The sequence below is a fragment of the Miniopterus schreibersii genome (assembly GCF_964146895.1).
Source record: "Miniopterus schreibersii genome assembly, chromosome: 5".
Lineage (NCBI taxonomy): Eukaryota > Metazoa > Chordata > Mammalia > Chiroptera > Miniopteridae > Miniopterus > Miniopterus schreibersii.
In genome coordinates, this window is record NC_138106.1 from 82298714 (window position 1) to 82323211 (window position 24498).

A 24498-nucleotide genomic window follows, 5' to 3' on the forward strand; every position below is an offset into this window, starting at 1 on the left:
GAGGATGGGGGTAAAGGTGCACCATGATGTGAGTGGTTCCTTTCTGTCCCGCCCCAGCACAGAAGCCATCAGAGTGGATGGCAGCTCAGCAACACTGAAGCACAAGTGGGCTGCAGACTTGAGAAGTAGCCTAAGGTCCAAGAGTGGTAAGAACTTGAGTGCCAGCCTCTGGGTTAGCACTGGTTGGTTTAAGTCATTATAAAATAAACATTATTTGAGGACACAAATTTTTACAACATAAAGTTTTCCAAATACAGTTAACATATAAAGTGCTCTGGCACAGATTTAATTACACAATGGAGGGGTTCCTTTCACATGAGCTTAATAAAAGTTTATTTTCACAATGTTAGAGAGGTAAGCCCCAAACTTTACAATCCCTCACATTTCTCTCAAAAGATTTTTTTAAAAGCTTTAAAATTAAATATCAAATCATGCTTAAAAAATTCTATAGGCTATTTTTAAAATCTGAATTATTTAAAATTATGACATTGATAAAATGCCAACAAAATCCCAAACTAAAAACAGTCAAAATAAGAATTACTATTGGGATCCTGTTGTATTTTGATAGTGGTAAAGGCTGATCAACTGCTGCTGTTACTGTTAGTGCCACAAGGAAATAACGCGTGTATATTCTGAAAGCATGTTTGTCTTGCACATCTTGATACTGAGGTATAAAGCCATGTTTCCCCAACATTTTTTTATTAATCTAACAATTTCTTCCACAATAGTAACTGCGATAAAAACCCTAATAACATTAGAGACCCTGCTGTCATGTTCTATGGTCTCCTAATTAATATAGTACATAGATATTTATAAACTACAGAGACACATAAATTTGCAAGCAACTAACAAATTCTAAAATGTTAGGAATAAAACTATATTCCAAATAGCTTCATTTAAACTTTCCCTTTTCCCTTAAATTTTTTTTTTTTTATATTCATGCTTCCCATTAATTTTTCACTAAACTCCATTAAATATGGCCAAAGATTTAAATACGGCCAAAGATAAAACAATAATATTGAGATGGGTATCAACAAAATAGCTGAGTTTTATCAGTCTAAGCTACCTAAAGCTATTCTCGAAAAGACAATTTAATCTACCCAAGGCAAACATGGAAAAAGTTAGAATCTTCAGTTCTTCACAACTGACCTGTCCAATACAGTACATGGGAACATTTCCAAGGCTCAAGGTTGAAAAGTCTAAATACCAAAAGATTAACTGTCACTAGTGGAATGTCCATCAGCTGAAGAAAAACCCTGGGCACACTCAGCAGTATGTTCAACTTGCAGAAGATAGAAGTCTGAGTTGGTACAGATCAAGTTAACAAGGTTTTAGCCCTAGTCAAAGATAACAAAATGTTACTACACCTGAATAATAACCTGTATGTAACTTCTCAGCTTAAATTATATTGGCCACTATATGAACTTAGGTTAACAGTTCTGTAGTCTTAATGCAAAGGATAAACCATTTTAATCAATTTTCTGCAGTCTAACTCCGTTAGCCAGAGATTACAGCATGTTCCACCTTGAGGCTGTACAATCACGATCATTACCATACATGCATTTAACAAATATTCAGTGACAAACAAAGTATATGGTTGTGCTAAGTGTTTCGTGGACCCAATGTTGAATTATCTCCAAACTTTTCCATAAATCCCTTTACTTCCACTAACACTTTTATTCCTTTACGGAAGCTAAAATAACTGTTGCTATGACTTTTCCACATTATGGTCCTACTTCTGCTAAATTATTCCTATAATCTTTTTAGAACTATGAAATTATATTAAATTCACTGAATAAAAAATTTTTCAATTTTGTCCCTCAACTATAATAAAATTCTGATATGTGAGGCAAGTTAAATTAGACAAGTGATCTCCAAGTTCAACTAAACTTTCTTTAGTGAGGTGAGTTTCAATTATCCTAAAAATGGTAAATGATCTATTATTTGTTGTGAATAGAAAGTGTGTACCTAATGAAATTATTTGTAAGTCAAAAACAAAAATTTAAGCAGACGACGGTTAAATATGTTAACAGGTACGCTGGGCAATAAATTCAAAGTTTTTATTTTACTTATATCTGCTTATTTTTTATTGAGTTAAGTATAAAGGCCCAGTTAATCAATTCATTAGATTGGTCAAGGCAAGACACTTGAACTATAACAGGATTTAAAAAGCCGTTGGTCTTTTAGTAGTTTCTCTGACAATCACACTCGCGCGCAACGCATGCGAGCGTGCATACACACATACACACAAATAGGTAGAGTACTCTGCATATAGGATCTCCCCCCCATAATCTTGTATAATGCACTGTTCACAATCTGCAGTATTTTGAAACCTATGTAAGTTGGACATGACCAAATTAGAGATGTCTGATAAACTCTTACAAAGTGAGAACTTCAGCTGTATTCCCAAAAGGATCAATTCTAAACTATAAAAAAGGAAAATTCATATAAAAATCACAACAGATTTAACAGACATCCTTGAAAAAAAAATCAAATTCTAACTCATTTTGCAATTTTTTCAAATGTGACTAAGGAAAAAAGGTACAAGTAGCAATGTTTACATTTTTAAAAAACTATTAACTGAATGGGTTGGGGGGAGAAAAAATAACTATACAGTATTATTGCACTCCACGAATGTGCAGATTTCCAAAATGTGCCAGCACTGAAAAACTGTCTTGCATTGAGGTTTTCCAAGAGGTACAACGAGCCTGCCAAAAAAGCATCTGGTCTGTACCAACAGCTTGCTGTCTTCAGTACAGGCCTTCATAATGTCAGTCACGCTGCTCTTGCAAAAATCCCTTAATGTCTGAAAGACATACAGAAAAAAGAATATTTTACTTCAAACTTCACTCTTATAAAATCAACTCCTTGATCAGAAAAGAACTGAGAACATCTCTGCTAAGCAAAAGTTAACAGTTACCTCTCCACATTCACACATATTTGCTTATAAATTCTCTATTTTGAGCATGCTAAAAGAATTTGCACAGTCTTAGGAACTAGTTATTTGAAGGTAGGGAGAGAATATGCATATAAACATCCTAGTATAATACATCAATTCTGGCCATTAGAAGTTCACAGTAAAAAATGATGTTATAAGCCCAATTATTAAGCTTTGAAGATAACTTAATACAACCTTATATCTTCTAAATTTTAATGAAGAAAACATCCATCTGTTAAATCCCAAGTTGGAAACTCAAGCGATAATCTACGTAGTATCTAATATCTTTTCAGATTCATGATGAGAATTAACTGATATCTATACATAGTTCTTATATTTTTAAACTACTTACAAAAGAGTTTTCAGTGCTGATAGGTGGGGCTATGATCGATGATGTGGGATTGAATCCATATGCACATTGAGCTTCATTTCATTGTCAAGAATTTGAACAAGCTGTTGCATCGATGGAAGGTGACCAGATTCCAGCTTAGACCACACAGGTACATCTATAAAAATAAATGGTACCAGCCCCCCAAATTAAAGATGATTCTGTAATAAACACTCGTTCCACAAATATTTATTGTCTAGGTACACAACTGGGAATACAAAAATGAGCAAAAGAATTAAGCTTCTTGCTTTTATTGAGTTTACATTCTAGTAAGAGAATACAAAAAAACTATACAAATAGCTACAAGATCACAAATGTGCACTAAGAATTAAAATGAGAAGATGCTATGAGAGGGAGATTCGAGAGGCTGGAAAGGAGCCGTTGCATGTACTATTATTAAAAGTGAGAGATTATAATTAAAAGTGAGAGCTAAAATATAGAAGAATGGTACAAGGGAGGCTAGAGAGGTAGGCAGGAACTAGCCTGAATTTGTTGATCAGAGATTGCAAAGGGACAGATAGTAAGCATTTTCAGCTCAAAAGGGTATACAATCTGTCACAGCTACTCAACTCTCATGGTAGCCTGAAAGCAGAAACAGGCAATACATAAACGAATGGGAATGGCTGTGTTCCAATAAAACTGTATTTACAAAACAGGCAGCATGGAATATGGTCCACAAAGTCATGGTTTGCTGATCCCTAGGCTATATCATGCAGGGCCTTTTGGATATGTTAAATGTTGTCTTTATCTTGAGATCAAAGTAAAGACATTTAATGAATCTGAGCAGTGAAGCAAGAAGATGAAATGTGCATTTTTAAAAAATCACTGTCTGGATCAGGTGTCAGCAAATTTTTCTATAAGAAGCCAAACAGTAAATATTTCAGGCTTTATGGATCAAGAGGCAAAATCAAGGATATTATATAGGTACTTATACAACTAAGCGATAAATTTAAATTTCTAAAAGTTTTTCATTGTTGTGTATCACAAAATATTCCTGTGATATTTTTTAAACAATTAAAAAATATAAAAACTATTGTTACCTTGAGATATAGGCCATATTTGATAACCTTTGGTTTAGAGAATATATTAGAGGGGAACAAGGTATTTGTGGCTTAGACTAGAGTGGTGCCAATGAAGATAAAAAGATGGGGGACCTAAGGATGAGGCTGTTTTGAGAAATGTAAAAGGTGGAACTGAGAAGACTTGGTAACCCATTAGGTATAGAGAGAAAGGGGAAAAGTGATGTTATCTTAGGTTTCTGACATGGGCAACTGGGTAGAATGATAATGGTGCCATTAAATAAATGAGAAATGCCAGGGAAGGAACAAACTGGAATATACAAGAATTACAGGAAGCAGAGGTAATCAACGGTTTGGAAGTAGGAGTTTAAGATTCTGGGTGTAGCACATAGAAGAGAGATCTAGAGCTCTGCAGAGCTATACATTCAGGGGTCATCATACAGATGTTATTTTAAAGCCATGAAAGTAGATGAGAACCATATAAAGAGATAATTTAGCACATTATCAAAAAACAGAAAAGCCCAATGCTCATTATAAATCACCTAAAATGTATCACAGAATGCAAACTATTCAGAACTCACCATTCAAAGTTATCTCAAATGCACCCGTTGACATACACTGGTTCTCAATCATGTTGCTCAAGAAGAAAACCATCATACATGCATAGACCTAAAAGACAATATAATTCAGTACAGTAGGCAAAGTCATTTTGAAATCAGAACATGACAATTTAAGACACAGTAACCTTTAAGTAGTCTCATTTTTATTTGGTAATTGCTCTTTTTAACTCTACTTTAAAAGTTTCTATACAAACTATTACTGCTATTCCTTATGTTCAAGATATACAAGAAAAGAAAAATGCAGAATTCACAGTTCTATACATGCTGAAGAACTTATATATATGATAGTCATAACATAGAGACAGAATTTCTAGAGATCTCTCAATAGCCTTAGTAAGTTTAATGAAAGAATACCAGCGTAAGGAGGATTCATTTTACCATTTTTATAATATAATGAATGAATTCACAAGAGACTACTGATGCAACAATCAGCAACTCTATGTTTTCAATACAACTTGTCTATGTTCCAAACAAATAATTTTAAGTCAAATTGTGAAATATGTATTTGATCTTCCTTCCAGTTTCTGGCACTGAGCATCTAAAACCCTTGGAATTTCCTAAGTGTTGAGAACTGGAAAGGTGTCTTTTGTTATGTTAATAAGTGATTTTGAAGAGCACCTAAGGATGGGGCGCACTGCCTGGAAAGAGGAAAGCCAACCATGCTTCAAGTGTTGGACATAGCCGTTCTAAGGAAGGAAAGAGGGGCTGTTAATCTTTACTGGTTGCCAACTGCCAGTGATTTAATCAGTCATGCTTGTGCTTCATTAAGTTGCCACAAAAACCCAAAAGGACTGGGATTGAAGAGCTTCCAGGTTGGTGAACCTTTACGTAAAGAGGCAAAGAGACGCTTGGCCGGGTGTGGCTCAGCGGTTGAGCATCGACCTAGGATATAGATCAGGGTTCGATTCCCGGTCAGGGCACATGCCCGGTTGCAGGCTTGATCAATGACTCTCTCATCATTAATGTTTCTCTCTCTCTCTCTCCCTCTCCTTTCCTCTCTCTGGAATCAATAAAGATATATTTAAAAAAAAAAAAAAAAAAAAAGAGGCAAGGAGAATGGTTCACCTGGAGAGGGCATGGAAGCTCCTTCCCACATACCTTGCCCCATGCATCTCTTCCATCTGGCTGTTTCTGAGTTATATCCTTTTGCAATAAGCTAGTAATCTAGTAAGTAAAATGTCTCACTTAAGCTCTGTGAGCCACTCTAGCAAATTAAACAAACCCATGGAGGAGGCTGTGGGAACCTCCACTCTGTAGCAAGTTGATCAGAAGCACAGGTTTGCAACTAGTATTTGAATACCGGGGGGGGGGGGGGGGGGGGGAGTGAGTGTGTGTGTGTGGCGGGGGGGGGGGGGGGGGGTCTTAGAGTACTGAATTCTTAACCTGTGAAATTTACTGCCACCTCCAGGTAGATAAGTGTAAGAATTGAGTTGAATTCTCAGACACCCTGCTGATGTCCAATAACTGTTGGTATGGTGGGAGGCCCCCCCCCCCCCCCCCCCGTTTAAATTGGGTCCATTAACCCAAAAGACAAACTAAGAAAAAAGGTTAAGAAGCACTGGCATATTAAATTACATTCACCCACCTTTGAATGCAAATCTGTATCCTCCCAAAAGAGACTAAAAGCTCCCTCATGGACAGAGGGGTTTTAATTTAACAAAATCACTGACTAAAAGTCGGATGTAGTGAGGATGCCAATTCACAGAAAGGTGTTTCAGAAAAACAAGTCAAAAAGCCCACAGCAGATGAGAAAGTTTTCCCCGCCCACATTCCCCTTAAGCTAGGTGGCTTTGATTTCATAGACGTTACCCTAGCATTTGGAAATACAAGTCTACTCTCAGGGGAACAGTACACAAGAAAGTGTCATGCAAGCTACAGCTTTCAAGCACATTCATCTTCCACAGTAGATCAACAATTTTATACGTCTATAAAAGTAAAATGTACTGAAAATATTTTGAAATCAGAATTAATAAGTATAACAAAATATTATCATTAAGTACTTAACTTCCAATTCTCAATCCTATGAGAATCAATGTTTTGTTAATAACAGGGCAGAGACATGCTTAGAGGCAGCACCTGACGTTCCCTAAGAAAAAGTAGTACAGCTATGTAGGAGTCAGCTAAAGATAGTCTCAGCCTAGAAGTAAAGGCCAAGACCATGTAAGATTCCAAAAGATAATGCTTCTTAGAAACTTGTGCAATCTCAAGAGAAATAACAATTAGTCCCATTTCTTACAGCAGAAAGGTATACCCTTCAGAAAAGATGAGTTTAAATAAAACGGATGAAAAGATATCTAAAAAGAATGTATGCTGCAGCAGGACCCTACAGAGATAAAAAGAAATAGTACAAAAGTTTTATGCATATATTGTTTCAGGTAATTTGCTAAACAGATTCCCCATGAACAGAAGAATCAAAGGACAAATAATAACAGAGTGAGTGTGTATGTGTTTTGATAAGAACAATTCAGTAAAATACCGTTTTTAATGTGAATAAAACCATTAATACCGGTATCAGTTAGTATAAAAGGCCTACATTAAGTATATATTATGTTTTGCTGGACATGACTAGGCCTTATTTTATAATCAAAATCAGGTTTTAAATTATTTTGTGCTCAGGTTCTACTACAGTAACACCTCCCTATCCTTCAAGTAATAAAAACATAAGACCTAATCATTCTTACATAAATATGAAAACTAAGGCCAAGGGAAGTTAAGTGCCTTGCCCAGAAATAAAAAATGGTTTAAGTTGCAAAAATATATGTAAAAAGGTTAATCAGCAACAGGTACTTAAGAAAGTTCATTAAAGTATACTCATTGACAACCTAAAAACTTACAGCTGCCAAAGCTATTAAGTTACATACCTTATTTTCTTGGCCCCACTGCCAGATGCTAGGAGCTTGCATGCCAAAGAAAGCAAAAGGATCCTTGCCAACAATTATTAAGCCTATTAAAACTAGTTTGAAGACTGACAGGAAAGAAGCTATGTGTCTATGAAGAGAAAAGAAAAATTCATCAGAAGCTGCAATTTCTCATTTACTTCAAAATTTCATAACTCAAACATATGTACACAGACATTTTCTAGACACCAAATCTAAAAGTTATAACTCAGTATCGGAATAGGATCCAGGAGATCACGGTTTGATTCCCAGTAAGGGCACATGCCCAGGACGTGGGCCTGATGATCCCCAGTCAAGGGGCGTGCAGGAGGCAGCTGATCAATGATGAAACTCTCATCATTGATGTTTCAACTCACTCTCTACCTCTCCCTTCCTCTCCCTGAAATCAATAAAAATATATATTTAAAAAAATAAATTTTTTTTAAAAAGATAGTAACTAGTTTATTTTACAGTTTTAAAATAAAAATATTTAATATATTTTAAATCAATCAAAAAATAATTTATAAGATTACATATATAGCAGTAGCCTTTAAAAAATATTATTTTAACAGTACAGAATTTTATGCCACTGACTGACTATAAAAATTTGGGAGTTCGTGGTCTACCTCCACAATAACAATTACAGAAAAAAAAACACATCTTCTGAAGAACTGTCACCTAGAAAACAATTCCCCTTTTCACAGAAAAATTCTTCTATATTTGCTATTTATGAAAGTGTTCTATGTATATTATTACAACTAGTTAAGAGATTATAATAACCAAGAAAGTTAACTGAACCAATTCACAAAAGTTTACAAACTCAAATTATTGTCCTTCTAAGTTACTAAAATTTACTTACCTATATATTGGTTGAGGGAGGTAATTCTCTCCTTCAATGCGGATGTCTGGGTACCGCTGGCTGATAACCCGCATGTACTCCTCAAACACCCGCCTATAACCTCAGGAAACACTGCAGAGAAATAAAAGTGCTTCCTGTTAACTGGTTTAGAATATGCCTAGACTGCTTTTGTGTTAGACAAAGCCTAAAACTGCCAAGATTAAAAGTGTTTCTCAAGAACAGTCACAAATTAATAACTGATGCTGGATGGTGGGTATAGGGAGGTTTTCCCCCACAAATTTCACATATTTAAGTTACCTCACCCTCAAGCAAACCCTTCCATTAGAATATCATACTCTATAGATTTGGGTTACTCTTGGACAACAGCGAATACCTACTCACATATGTCAGTGTATTTTGAGCTCTCAAATCAATGATTACATAAACACTGAAATAAAAACAACTCTTATTCATCTGAAATAGAGACATTCAAAAGTGGGGCACAAGAAGCTTTAAAAAAACACCCACGGCATAAGACATAAAACTCTGGTTCTTATTTCCACTCTGCCCCTAACTGGGCAAACATACCTGCTTAATCACAATAAGAGGAACATAAATAACTTTTAGATCCCTTGACTCTAAAGTTTGATTCCACTTTGCAGAAGAAAACAAAGACTGGGAAGATAATTTTCAGCAATATGATAGTAATCTATACCATTACTCCAGAAATTAAGTCAACAGCACCCAATTGTCTTCATTAAAATCTCTGAACAATTAAATTATGGATATACGTTGCCTCAGCAAGAGAAGGGGAAATACGCCACCAGAGTGCATATATGAGGGGGGAAAAGTATACTGATCAAAGCAACTGAAGACACACATAAAAAGGTATCTCGTGTTCATGGGTCAGAAGAATTATTACTGTTAAAATGTCAAAGCAATCTACAGATTCAATGCAATCCCTACCAAAATTCCAATGCATTTTTCACAGAAATAGTACAATCCTAAAATTTTTATGAAACCACAAAAGACCCCAAATAGCCCAATCTTCAAAAAGAAAAACAGCCCGGCCGGGCATGGCTCAGCGGTTGAACGTTGACCTAGGATCCAGACCATCGGGGTTCGACTCCCAGTCAGGGCACATGCCCAGTTGCGGGCTTGATCAATGACTCATCATTGATGTTTCTGTCTCTCTCTCTCCCTCTCCTTTCCTCTCTCTGAAATCAATAAAGATATATTTTTAAAACAAACAAAAAAAAACAAAAAAAAGAAGGAAAAACAAAGCTGGAGGCATCACACTTCCTGATTTCAAACTATTACAAAGCCTTAGTAATCAAAACAGTATGGTATTAGTGTGCCCTCCCGAAGCACCCCCATACCTTTCTCTTCCCCCCCCCCCCCTTCTTCCCTAACAGGTGTGCATCTCCTAAATTCTAAACTCTCCAAAAGACTTGCAACCAAGAGAGCAATGGGCAGCTGCAGCTCCTCAGCAGCTCCTCCCAGGCTAACCCCCTGAACCTGTCTCCAAGGCCCCCTTTTCTCTGACTTTCCAGTGAGCTGACAGCAGTCCTGCCTTGGCTCACTTGTATCACTGAGACACTTATTTCTCAGTGAGCCAAAGCAGCCCCGCATTTCTTCCCACCCCTTTTTAAAATCTTTATTGTTGAAAGTACTACAGATGTCCCTTTTTTTCCCCATTGAACTCTTCCACCCTGCTCCCACCCTCCACCCAAGGCCTTCACCACTGTAACATTTCTAGAGAGACAAACCAGCCCTGCCTTGGCTCTCTCCTGTTAATTCTTCTGTCCTAAGCCCGCCCTTGTTTTAATAAATGTATTCCCAAAGTAAACAAACAAACAAAAACAAGTATGGTATTTGCATAAAACATACACACAGATCAATGAGAACAGAGAGCTCAAAAATAAACCCACGCATATATGGTCAACTACTTTAAAATAAAGAAGCCAAGAACATACAATGGGGAAAGGACAGTCTCTTCAATAATGGTGGTGGGAAAACTGGAGAGCCACATACAAAGAATGAAATTGGACCACTATCTTACATCATACACAAAAATCAACTCAAAATGGATTAAGGACCTGAAACCATAAAATTACAGAAAACATAGGAAGTAAGCTCCTTGACCACAGTCCTGGCAATCATTTTTTGGATTTGACATCAAAAGCAAAGGCATCAAAAGCAAAAATAAACAAGTGGGACTACATCAAACTAAAAAGCAAAGGAAACCATCAACAAAATAAGACAGCAAACTACAGATAGGAGAAAGTATTTTCAAATTATCTAATAAGGAGTTACTAGCCAAAATACATAAGGATCATATAACTCAATAACCAAAAAATTAATAATACATTTAAAAACTGGGAAAAGCCCTGAACAAATGGCCAACATGTACATGAAAACATGAGGGAAATGCAAATCAAAACCACAATGAGACAGCATATCACACCTGCTAGGATGTCTATTGTAAAAAAAGAGGAGAGAAGTTCGGTGAGGACAGAAAAGGGAACCCTGTGCACTACTGGTGGAAATGTAAATTGGTGCAGCCACTATGGAAAACAGTACATAAGTTCCTTAAAATATTAAAAACAGAACTACCATTTGATCTAGCTACCACTTCTAGGTATATATCTGAAATAAATGAAATCACTATCTCAAAGAAATATCTGCACCCCCATGTTTGTTGCAGCATTATTTACAATAGCCAAAACACGGAAAAAACCATGTCTCATCTATCAATGAATGAATGAATGAATGAAGAAAACATGGTACATATAATACAATGAAATATTATTCAGCCAAAAAAGGGGGAGATGCTGTCATTAGGAATAACATGGATGGATCTTGACCACATTATGCTAAGAGAAATAAGTCAGAGAAACACAAGTACTGTAAGATCTCACTTATATGTGGAATCTAAAAAAGGTGAACTCATAGACACAAAGTAGATTGGTAGTGGCCAGGTCCTGGGAGTGGGAAGAATAGGGAGATGTTGGTCAAAGGATGAAAACTTCCAGTTTTAAAATGAATAAATTCTGGAGATCAAATGTACAGCATGATAACAATACTGTACTGTATACTTGAAAGAGAATAGATATTAAATGTTCTCACCAAAACAGAGGTAATTATGTGAGGTGATGGATGTGTTAACTAACCTTTTGTAGTAATTGTTTCACAACATACCTTGTAAATGCATATGTCATCACCTTAAGTATATACAATTTCTATTTGTCAATCATACTTCAATAAAACTGGGAAGGGAGAGGCGGGTGGTGCCACCATATCAACAGAAGAGCTTACAAATTCAGGTAGGATTGTTAAGCACTTAAATACATTAAGTTCTAAGTTAAGGAGCACATAAATATAAAGCAATGGAAGTACCACTTGGTACAGAGAAAGCAAGATCAGCAATTAAGTTATAGTGGAGTAAAACCTCAGGTGCCAGCTTTTTTAATTACACTGTCATCAAGAAAAAACATACCAACCATCAACCACCACCAAGGGAAGGGCATCAAGTTTATATCTGACAGGGTGAGACAGTCCAATTATCAATAGATCTCAATTTTAAGAAACTCACTTTTTAAAAAAAAAAAATGAGAAATTTAGTCTTTCTTAACAATTAATACTTCCTCTGTATTTAGAATAAAAATTTCTAAATTTTAGGTCCAAAAGATTATAGACCTAAAAAGCATGAAATATTTTCACAGGGAAACAAATCTCTATAGCTAAATTCTTAAAAGAACTTAGAAATCTCTAGCTATGTTATCTTTACTAAGCATTCACCTTATCTAATATTTTCTTATTACTGTTGTTAGACTTGTCAAGTATTTGAATTTTGCCACAATTGCTTTTTCTATAAGAAATTTTTAATGATGCTATTATAAAAATAATCGAGATTACCTACATACCTATCTACCGTGAAACCAAGAAATGCCACCTGATTGCAATGCCCAAGTTTGCACTGGTGTTTACAATAGAGTTGATTATCTAACTAACTTTTAATGCAATATATTCAGAACTCAAGATCTAATTAATTGAAGTGAAACTTTTTTATAGATGAACGGAAAAACATGAAGCCCAGAGAGATCAAGTGACTTTTCCATGGTTATATATTCATGTATCATTTATTAATTCACTCAAATATTTATCAAATGCCTACTAGGTGCCAAGCATTATATTAGGTGGTGGGTGGGTAGTGGTGAGTGACCTTAGTTAACACAGACTAGAACAGACTTCAGGACATGAGATCCTAAGGCCACTTCCACTAGACCCCAATAGAACAATTAGATAATATAAGAGCTATCCATCCCTGTGTCCAGGAAGTAAGTTCTTTTTGTCCACAATGCCACAATCGAGTTCCCATATAGTTGGCCTCCTGGCGGCAGAGGTCTCCGAGGTTCTTCCATGATGAAGACATAGATTCTCCCTCGAGATCTAAACCTGTGGGTCCCAAGAAGTCCCTCACATGTGCTCTGGGAGTTCCAATCCTTCACCAAGGGAAGCCAAAGGGCCCAGGCTAGAGAGGTGTGTCTATGTGGAGATAACACTATTGGTCAGATTCCTCCCAGTAACCCATTTTTCTGGCTACTGTGCTCGGAAGCCTGACTCTTATCCTTGGTTCTCCCAGCACCATGTCTTCAGTTTAGTCTCAGATCTTTTCACCAAACTCCAAACAGAATCGGCCCATAACCTTGAAATCCAAAAAAGGCTTTTAAACTGTAACTTTCTTATTTCTGAAAAATGAAGCTGTTTACAAGACCAAAAAACAAAGAAAAAACCCCACATTTTTAGACAAGTCTATTTATACTATAGGTCAGTAAACTTCCTTCTCTATATTTGCCTCCAGATTCATAAAGAAAACCAAGGAACTTTTTCCCTATATAATTGTTTTCCTCACAATAATTTTTGTTTTGAAATAGCAATCAATACTGCTGACAGAAAACAAAACATACCTAGTGTTTATCGAGGTGGACAAAATGTTAAATTGAAAGCATACATATGGTAAGGAGCAGTAGTCATTCCACTTCTACCATCAAACCCAGCTCTTTTAAGTTATTCCTTTTTTTCTGGGTCAGTGAATAAAACTATAACTTCTAGCCCTGGCCGGTGTGACTCTGGTTAGAGCGCTGGCCTGCACACTGAAGGGTCTCAGGTTCAATTCACAGTCAAGGGCATGTACCTTGGTTGCGGGTTTTTCCCTGCCCCCAGCTAGGGTGGGTGCAGGAGGCAACCAGTTGGTATGTGTCTCTCACATGTATGTTTCTCTCTCCCCACCCCCCACTCTCTCTGAAAAGCAATGGAAAAAATACCCTCAGGTGAGGATTAACAACAACAACAAAAACTATGACTTCTAGTATACATCCAACAAATAAGTATCTCAACATGCTAAAAATATGCTGCAGTAGCTACCCCTTCCCTCTGCCCCTGGACCAAAGGTCCTTAAGAAGTAAATTTAAACTTTGAAAAGAAATTTTAAATTTAAGTCCTAATCACTTTGCAAATCTCTTTCTAGTAATACAGAAATATCTTACTTACGGAGTCAACTTTTGTAATTGCTCAATTTAAAATATTTTCACACACTACTTTTCTAAAAGAACTTGCATATAAATTACATGATCTTTGTGTAATAAATAGAAAGGAAATTACAGAAAAATCCTTTGTCCATGCTCACTATTTCAAATAGATTCTGTGCTTTTTAAAGTCCATCATGTTTTTGGTCTCCTAATTCATGGTGCCAACCAACACACTTTTCCTTTTTTTTTTTTGCTTAATCCTCACCCGAGGATATTTTTTCCACTGATTTTCAGAGAGTGGAAGGGAGGAGGGTAAGGGGTTCAGGGCGGAGAGAAAGAGAGAGAGAGAAGAAAGGAGAGAGGAGGAAGAAACTGACTGGTTGCCTCCCACACGAGTCCTTAATCAGGTACATGCCCTTGACTGGGAATCGAACCCACAAGCCTCCGGTGCCTGGCTGATGCTCTAACCACTGAGCTGCAGGCCAGGATTTTTCCCTTTTCTATACTACATCTGCACCTAACTGTAGTCAAATACCTTACTTATATCAAAGTTGAGCCTGTCACAAATCCCAGCCTCTCACAAGTGCTTAAAAAAGACAGAAAAATCTCAGACATTTACTATTACTATTATGAAATACTTATAATTTCTGTTTTTAGCATTTCTTAAAATTACCTTCCCCTTTTATTTATAATAACCACCCCCTCCAACTGTCTTCTCACCCACACATCGAATTAGCTCCTGCTACATGGTGAGACCCAACCCCTTGCCACAGTTGAGATTTCAGATGAACTGGGATTTTATTTTATTTAAATATATCTTTATTGATTTGAGAGAGAGGAAAGGAGAGGTAGAGAGAGAGATAGAAACATCAATGATGAGAGAGTAATTGATCGGCTGCCTCCTGCATGCCCCCGAATGGGGATCCAGCCCGCAACCCGGGCATGTGACCTGACCAGGAATCGAACCCCAATCACCTGGATCCTAGGTCGACGCTCAACCTCTGAGCCACGCCCTGCCAGGCTGAACTGGGATTTTAAAAAGTGATTATCTCCACACAGATGAATGTTTAACACCAGAGCCATTGTGAGTAGGGGGCAGTGATGACCTTTCAAAAGGACTAAGAGGAGGAAATGAGTCAATCTTCAGAGAAAAGAGAAAAATGAAGCACATGTTACTGAGAAAAGTACCTATGTGGCCCTGGCCAGGTAGCTCAGTTGGATAGAGCGTCATCCCGAAATGCCAAGGTTGCTGGTTCAACCCCAGGTGAGGCCACATACAATAATCAACCAATGAATGTTATACGTAAGTGGAACAACAAATCAATGTTCCTCTTTCTCCTCCTTCCTCTCTCTCTAAAATCAATCAATAATTTATTTTTTTAAAGTACCAATGTGAACCAGAGGAAGCCTGGGTGAAGTCTTCTCAGACTTCCCAGTTTTCTGTTTTCAGCCTGTCTTGAGGCCCTGCTGCACCCCTACCTTTGGGTTCTAAAACTATTCTTTGGTAATTTTATTTTATTTATTTATTTATTTTTTAAATTCTTTTTTTATATCTTTATTGATTTCAGAGAGAGGAAGAGAGAGAGACAGGAACATCAATGATGAGAGAGTCATTGATCGAGCCCACAACCCAGGCATGTGCCCTGACAGGGAATCGAACCCTGATCGCCTGGATCCTAGGTCGATGCTCAACCTCTGAGCCACGCCCAGCCGGGCTCTTTGGTAATTTTAAAATGCACTTCTAAATGTGTTGTCCAAACCAGTTCAAATAATTTTCTGCTACTTGCATTCCAAGAATTTCAACTAATATTTCCCACATGCTATACCAAAAAAAAAAATCAAGAAAACATTTTGTAAATACTGTGGTTTCTAATTGTTTACAACAATGACCAGTCCAGTAGCTCACCAACCACTGAGCACTGCATTTTCAGACGTAATCTCTATTTCTCCTTGTTCTCCTTAGTGGATGTAGTAATAGACATTTGTCTGGTACATCACCTGCTCTAAGTGTTTTCAGCAATGAATTCTGAACAAGGTGCTCTATACACCACACAAGAAACAAGATATTCAGGGACTGAATAATAAACTAATCTGATAAATGCTTCTTTAAAAAATTACAAACAGCCCAGCCAGCATGGCTCAGAGGCTGAACATTCACCCATGAACAAGGAGCTCGTGGTCAGACCGGGAATGGAACTTCGAGCTCCTCACTCATGCCCCAGTTTCGGGCTCGATTCCCAGTATAGGGCGTGCAAGAGGCAGCCGATCAATGACTCATCACTGATGTCTCTCTCTCCCCCTCTCCCTTCCTCTTTCTGAAATCAATAAAAACATTAGAAAAATTACAAAGAGGAGTGCTCACATACAATAAACATGTATTATTTTCAAACCAGAAAGCTATTTTCATTTTTTTTTTAAATGAAAGTGAGAGTAACATTTTAAAGGTTTATTTCCCTAAGTTCTCATAACAGCATTAGAGACAATACAAATGACAAATTTAAAAAATGAGCACTTGCTAAATGGTAGCATGTACACTATGCTAGGTAGGTGTCTTTAACTGATTATCTGACTCCAGCTTTCCTCATTTCCTGTCTCCTCCCCTCCTCTATGCTGAGTAAGGCTTTATTTGCATACATTCTTCCCTCAGATTATAAAGCTCTTTGTATCTCCAGGTGAGGTTCCCCATGCCCTTCAAATTTCATTTCCTCCTCTGCAAGGGCCTCCCACTCCCCTGAATAGGAAATCTTTCTACCTTTTGGATTTTTAAAGTCCTCAATTACTCTGTTTTAGAACATTCAGAATACAATGTTTTATGTATGTGTGTCTCTCCCAGCAAACAACTGGTTTCCAAATGTTACTGTAAAAGACCAAATTCATAACTTCCTAAAAACTAGACAAAAGAGGCAAACAAGTAGCATGAAAACAGGGCATAAAAATGAGGACTTCATTATCAGCAGCTCCTGCTAAAACCTATCTATGTGGCAAGATTTCTTCCTCACCAATCCCAAGCTGCACTCCAATCAAGGTAAGGTATGTAAAAACAAGACTGCTTTTTTGGAAAGCAGGGAAGGTGACTAGCAGAGAAGCCAGGGGGTTCCAACAACACTCTTCAGTGACAAAAACAGAAATAATGCACACATGCATCCTTTCATTTTTTTACCTTTAAGCTTCCTAACAGTACAAAATAGAACAATAGGATACTAGAGGTAAGTGGAGTACAACTAACATCCTCATTTTACAGATGAACAAGGTAAAAGCTAAAGACATTAAAGTATTTCCCCCAAAGTCATTCAAAATATGAGACAGATCAAATAAAAACCTGGGCCGCCAAACTGCTAGTCCAGTAAATACGCATTTTCCATTAACTCTCCAAATTCAAAATTTATGAGGTTATCTTCGTATTTCTAAATGATATATTCAATTTGAATTCTACCACTTACTGTAATGGCAAACTGCAAAGAAACAATGTTTCAATTTTTTGTAAGAGATTAAAACTTTTAAAATCATTCATATTTTTCCTACATCTAAACAGCTTTGAACTAAAATCTTCATTATTAAGTAAAAACAACTATTATGTACACAGTATTGTTACATACTGCAGTTATTTGTTGCTTAAAATGGTAAAACAAAACAAAATGGTGATTAAATTCCACGCAAACATTACAGAACTTTAAAAATCTAACGCAGTGGTAGTTGTAGTAGCCACCATTTTATTTGTTCTCTATTAACACTCTATCACTCTACTATTTGGATCAACTTATTTATTACTCCTCTATTTCACCGATTCCAAAAAGTACTTTCCCTCTATTTAGCATCTTTTTAAAAAAATCAGGACTGATCTTACAATCATTAGTGTGTCACAGTTTAAATGGCAGTATTTTTTTTTCTTCTGAGTGGTATATAAAATAATGGTGTATTTTACAATCCATAATATTCTTAGGTTTGGTGAAAAACAGTAACTGTTAAAGTTTTTAGTTTAAAAACTGTGGCTATCTGGAGGAAATGAAAATTACTTTGCATGATTTTCCCCTGGCTACAGTGTTTTTAGTCTTAAAAATGCAGGATTCCTCCCCCTCTCCCCTGCCCCAAATCCATAAAATCTGTCTTACCATTCCAGTGACTGGCACAGCATTGTTCCAGAACTCAGGAGTCATCTCTGATACTTCTCTCCCCCACAAATATGTAATCCATCACCTAAAACTTAATTTATCTCCTAAAGATCTGTCCCTTTACTCTCTACTTCTACTGCCACCACCTTTCTATTCTAAGCTCCAACATCTCTTGCCTGGGCAATTCCCAACAGTTCCCCTTAAAGCTTTCCCGACATCTATTCTTTGTCCCCTCTAATGTCTTTTCCACAGAGATCCTAGTTGATCTTTCCTTAACATGGCCTGCCAGACCATCCAGGGCCCATGTCACTTTCCTTTGGTCAGTAGCCTTGGCCTCCTTAAGAAATTATGTTCTTGGCCCTGGCCAGGTAGCTCTCATTTAGTTAGAGAATCGTCGGGATACACCAAGGTTGTGGGTTCGATCTCCAGTCAGGGCACATACAAGCAGCAACCAAGGAATGTATAAATAAGTGGAACAATAAATCGATGTTCCTCTCTCTCTCTCACCCCCTCCCCCCCCTCTTAAAATCAATAAATGAAAATAAAATTATGTTCTTTCCCACTTACAAGGCCACTGAACATGTTCTTCCCATTACTTGAAAGCTCTAAATAAATTGTATCCTTCAAATATCAGTTCAAAGTTCATTTCTTCATGGAAACTTTCCCCAATTCCTTAACTAGGCCTCTCCCATACCATATAACTTTCCTTCACAGCACTTAACAGAACTGTAATTTATATGTTTTGTCCACAGATTAATGACTGCTTTCCACTTTTGCCTGTTACATCTGTGACAGCACTGAACTGAATTCTCAGCACCAAGCAAAGTGCCTGCACAAAGCCGATGCTCAAATATTTGTTGAATATGCAACTATTAAATCTAAGTAACTAACATGATCTCTACAACTCACAATTTCTCAGATTTCTTCAACACTCAGCATTTTACTATCTTGATCAGTGTCAACATCCAAATTAGTGTCAGGTCTTATTTTTCTCACTTTATTTTATTTATTTTTTACTTGATTTTACAGAGAGGAAAGGAGAGAGTGAAAGAAACATTTATATGAGAGAGAGACATCAATCAGTTGCATCCTGCAGGTGCCCCAATTGGGAATCGAACCTACCACCTTCTGGTGTACTGGACCACACTCCAACTGAGCCATACCTGCCAGGGCCAGTCTCAGGTCTTTATTTTCTGCCTCCATACCATGAAATCAAAGGCTGAGTTTGTATAAATTTAAATAAACTGTTCTTGTAGTAGCAACTTCATTTACTTCTTAAATCTCCACTTAGGCCCTGGTCCAAAACTCAGTTGGTTAGAGCATCGTCTGGATACGACTGAGGTTGAGGGTTCGATCTCTAGTCAGGACACATAGAAGAAGCAACTAATGAATGCATATATAAGTGGAAAAACAAATTGATATATCTCGCTCTCCATTACCCTAAAGATCAATAAATTTTTTTAAAAATAAAAATTATACTAAAGAAACTCCACTTATAATTTGGTTGTCCTAAAAATATAGCAGTGGTTTCTTAAATTAACAAAAATTGGAAAGTTCTGTTATATTCTGCTTATGTTTTGAAATTTTAACTATTTTATCTACTATGCTTAGTAAATCAATCATCCTATGTTCAAATAAGTATTAATTGTACAATTTAAACTGCAACAACTAATTAATACAATAGATCTGGTTACATGTTAAGTAACATATAAGGGGAAATTAAAGCATGCATACAAAACATCATGCCAAAAGTACCTGTCAGAATCCATTTACACATAAAAATCACAAGAAAGGAAAACGTGAAAAGGAAACTTTAAGTTCAGATTAGAGAATTTCCTTTTTTATGTTCAATGTTTAAACATCCAAATAAGTAGAATAACTTTTTTCCCCAAATATGAAATCAGTGTCATCAAACTTACCCAACTGGATTGCTTAATCAATTGACATAATAAACCAAATGCTCAGGTATGTGAGTAATGCTGTGCCATTTTAGTAGGCTTCATGAGGAACCATATCTGTCTTGTTCACCATAGTATCTTTAGTCCTTGGCACAAGCCAGTATTGAATGAATATTATTGAAAAAAATACATGACCGTAGAATAGGAAAGTTTGTTTTAGGCTATTTTGCATGCTTGATCTTTCTCTCTTCACTTCCATTTGTGTGTTGTGTTGCTCTTTTGTTCTATTAGCAACAACAAATGTGGTACAATTAACAAATGATCTATTGAGCTAAAGTTAGAGTACTCACAAGAAATATAAAATAAAGGGAAAAAGCAACTGAAAATAGGTAAAAATAGTTCTGTCTTCTGCTAACAGAGGTGATTAATGAATGACTGCATTTTACCACACTCAGATTTCAAACAGAATTAAAAGAATTTTCATATTTACCCTCAATTGTCTTAGCCTCCTCTCCTTTCTCAATCTTGCAAATGAATGTCTAAGAGATTCTACCAAAGTCTAAGAGAGTCTACCAGAAATCCAATAATCACCTTCTATATACAGATTAATCTCTGGGGGGGAAAAGTAACAAACAAGCTAAATTTACCTGCATTTGGTAGGGCTATTAATAAAGTTATTTTTCATCTACAGAACAAACAAACAAACAACCTAAAGCACTTTTGCACATAACATGCTCAGGGTGACTGCAAAAGAAAACTTATTAGACTTTTCGGACAAGTTTATTCTTAAAGCAAGAAAAGAAACAAAAACTAAGTATCAAAAGTTCAACTGAAGTACTTCAGTTTTTTTAAAAGTTTAATTTGAAGGACTGAATGCTCTCCCTACATTTGCTTTACACATTTTAAATACTTTGTTATGACTATCCTTAGTGGAGGTACACTTGTTTCTGTGACAATTAGTCTGATACAAGCCACTATAAAAGAGTATTCTGTGAAAAGTGCAAATGAAACTGTGAGATACAAAAGTAAAAAACAGAAAAACTACATAAAAACTGCAGCCTTTTTTAAACTACTTAAATCCAAAAGTATCACATTTAAGCCTTAACATTACAATATTTATAGGTTGCTAATACGACTGCCAGTTCCTAATAAAAAAAATATATATATGGGGGAAAAAATCAGAATGGTCAAGCCATAACTCCCATTTGCAGTATTATAGGAAATATGATATATGTCGTGCACATAGTAAACAGTACAGGGAGCATTTTTCTTTTTTTGACTTATAACAACAGAAATTTCAAGGCCAAGATCAAGGTGCAGGCAGATTCACTGTCTGACGAGGGCCAGCTTCCTGGTTCATCGAGGGCCGTCGTTCTGCTGTAGACACATTACCGCTCTGCTTCTAATATTAAACTAGGTAACAACAAAATGACTTAAAAGCACAATGTCGAAAACTGCCAGGATTTTTTTTTCTACTTCTCTGAATGCAGAAGGAGAAATGTGAAATGAAAGGTAGAAAGGCAACTCCTGGGAGGCGGGTGTAGGGAAAGAAAGGGAGAAGATCCAGGTTTCCCGGAGAGAACGGCTGTCAGAAGGGCAACGTACTCCTTTTTCAGACACACTGAAAACTGCAAACTGATAATCAGCCTCCCCAGGCCTCTCCACGCCCTCAATCCACAGTCACCCCGCCAGGTAGGTCCTGGGGAAAACGGCGTCCATCACTCGCGGCTCCCCTCCCAGGACCCGAATAAACCTTCCCCCAGCGGGGCAGCGAGGCCGCCGGGCATAACCCTGGGAAACGGGAGAGGAAAAGTGACCCGGGCCCCCGCGCGGGGCGAGCCTCCGCCAAGGCCGCGCCGACTCACGCCCAGCGCCGCAGGCAGCGGGGGCAGCCATAGCGCGACACCGCCAACCGGCCCTCGGTACTGACAAGTGTCCCCACATCCTCGCCTTTCAGTATTTAGCCTTCTCATGCCTTCCCCTTCCGCATTCCCACCATTACAGGAACCAAAAAAGAAATAGGCAGTTATGCTAGGAGGAGAAAAGACAGGCCCGGCCGTTCCGGGACGGGCTACGAGAAGGCAGGCTGCGGGCGGCTGCGGGTGCCGTTCTTCCCGGCCAGCGGAGGTTCAGCCCGCTAGGCCGCGAAGCCGGGGACTCGCGTAGCGAGAGGGGCCGAGCGGAGGCGCTGCGGGGCGACGCACGTACTCACCAAATCTGGAACTTGAGCAGCGGCCCCGCGGCGTACTGCATCTTTAATCTCTTGCTAGGCACGCCGCCCAGGTTGGCCGAGGCATCGCTCCGGACCAGCGCCGACGCCGCCACCAGGAGCAGTAGCGAAAGCCTCATCTTTTCCGAGCCAGCCACTTCAGCCGCGCTCAGAGGCAGACCGCAGCCAGCCGGGGCGAGGGGGCAGTGAGCCGCTCCCCACGGCGCAGGCGCGGTGCGCCAAGGTCGCGAGGGAGGCAGGAATGCGCCTGCGCAGCCCGGGGCCTGCGCATGCGCGGGGGGGGAAATGACTGGTTTCACCGTCCTGACCCACCATCTTGGTTGTGTGCAAAGACCCGGTGGGAAGAGGGAGGCGGGAGGGGAAGGAGCGCTGGCGGGCTGGCAGGGTGGCCTGTTAGCTGCAGCTCCGGTCCACCTGGGCTCTACATGCGATTTCACACGGAACAGCCGCGATTCAGGGGTGGGAGAGAAGAGAAGGCCAGGCCCTCGTAACCGGCGTGCTGACTGTTCCGGGGCGCCTTGCTGCGGACTTGCATTGGATCTCAATATTGCTCTCTCGTAAAATATATATATATATATATATATTTTTTTTTTAACTTTAGAAAATTACAATCATACACAAGAACAGAATAATTACCCATGAGTGACTTTAACAATTACTGGTATTTTGACTCTTGATTGTAGCGCTAACTTCTTCTAGGGAGCAAATATCAGACATCACACCATTTCATCCACAGATATTTCAGTATGTACCTCTAAAAAAACTCCTTTAAGAAAAAAATCTGACCCCAATACCGTTATTCCACTTAAGAAAAAAGATACTGTTTAGTAGCCAGTCAGTGTTCAAATGTCTCCTGCGTTAGGAAATATTTGTTTTTCTATTGTTCATTTATTCAAATCAGGGCCAAAATAAAACTAATCTAGTGCCATTACTTGATAGGTCTTTTGGTCCTGCCAAAACCTTCGAGTCCAAGAATACACGGGGATTGGAAGAGAGCCCGTCTTCCCGGGAGCCGCGCCTGGCAGGGCCCGAAGGCGGCTCGTGCGGCTGCTGCGCCTGCGCCTGCGCCCCCGGGCCTCCGCGCCCCCCCCCCCTCCGCGCGCCCCCCCCCCTCCGCGCGCCCCCCGGAGAGCCGGGCGGCGGTGGGGAAAATGGTCCTACCTGGAGGGTTAGGTGCTGGTACTCGGGCAGGGTAAATAGCACCGCAGACGTAGATAAAGAAAAATTGAATTTATTTAAGGAAGGGGTGGGGGATGGGGAAATGCAAAGGGAAGGGCACACAGCACTGAGTCAGGGGGACTGGGTCCATGGTGGCAGCAAAAATATTCTTGGGACAGTGAAACCAGGAGGAACAGAGAGGACAGGAGAGCCTCACGGAGCCGTCAGAGAGGGAAGGGGGCCCGGGAGACAGGCTCGGGGGCAGGGGGGCGCCTGCTGCCCATGGCCCGCCTCCCCTGGTTGCTGGGATCCCCTGCCAGGGAAGAAGGGGAAGGAGAGGGCCCTGGTGTGCTCCCTGGGGCGGGAGGAGGGAGGAGGGCAAGCTGAGGCCTTTGTCCCAAGTCTGTTTATCTCTTTCTTAAAGATGGAAATCTTAGGGGAGGTTTCAGGGGAGTTTCAAAATTTTTTTAAATATATCTTTACTGATTTCAGAGAGAGGGAGAGAGAGAGAGAGAGAAACATCAATGATGAGAGAGTTGTCGCTGATCGGCTGCCTCCTGCACGCCCCCAACTGGGGATGGCAGGCAACCCTGCAGGTGCCCTGACTGGGCATCAAACCAGGATCTCCTGGATCCTAGGTCAATGCTCAACCGCGGAGCCACGCCCAGCCGGGCTCAGGGGAGTTTCTTAATAGAATATTCATCAGCTCTCAGGTGCTCTTTCCTGGTCACGGTCCCCACTGATTGGTCAGTGCCAGGGCAGGGGGTCAGTAGTCAGTATATCTGGTCCTGAGGCAGCCAAGGTGCCACTTGTCTGGTTTCCCTGCTTTTCTGGGCCTGGAGCTGAACTACAACTGAGGCCTAGATGTTATCTTTAGGGAGGAACGCTCAGGG

The 24498-nt window shown here is 38.9% G+C and overlaps 1 protein-coding gene across 1 annotated transcript; it reads right to left on the bottom strand.

The window, feature by feature from the left end:
* Positions 1–2046: 2046 nt before the first annotated feature.
* SELENOT (selenoprotein T) lies at positions 2047–22699 on the bottom strand. The gene is made up of 6 exons (XM_081138780.1): positions 22430–22699; positions 8701–8811; positions 7827–7953; positions 4927–5014; positions 3291–3444; positions 2047–2806 (listed from the first exon to the last, which is right to left on the bottom strand). Exons 1-5 carry the CDS (start codon positions 22564–22566, stop codon positions 3320–3322), a joined length of 588 nt encoding a protein of 195 aa, XP_080994906.1. The 5' UTR covers positions 22567–22699; the 3' UTR covers positions 2047–2806; positions 3291–3319.
* Between the last annotated feature and the right edge of the window lie 1799 nt (positions 22700–24498).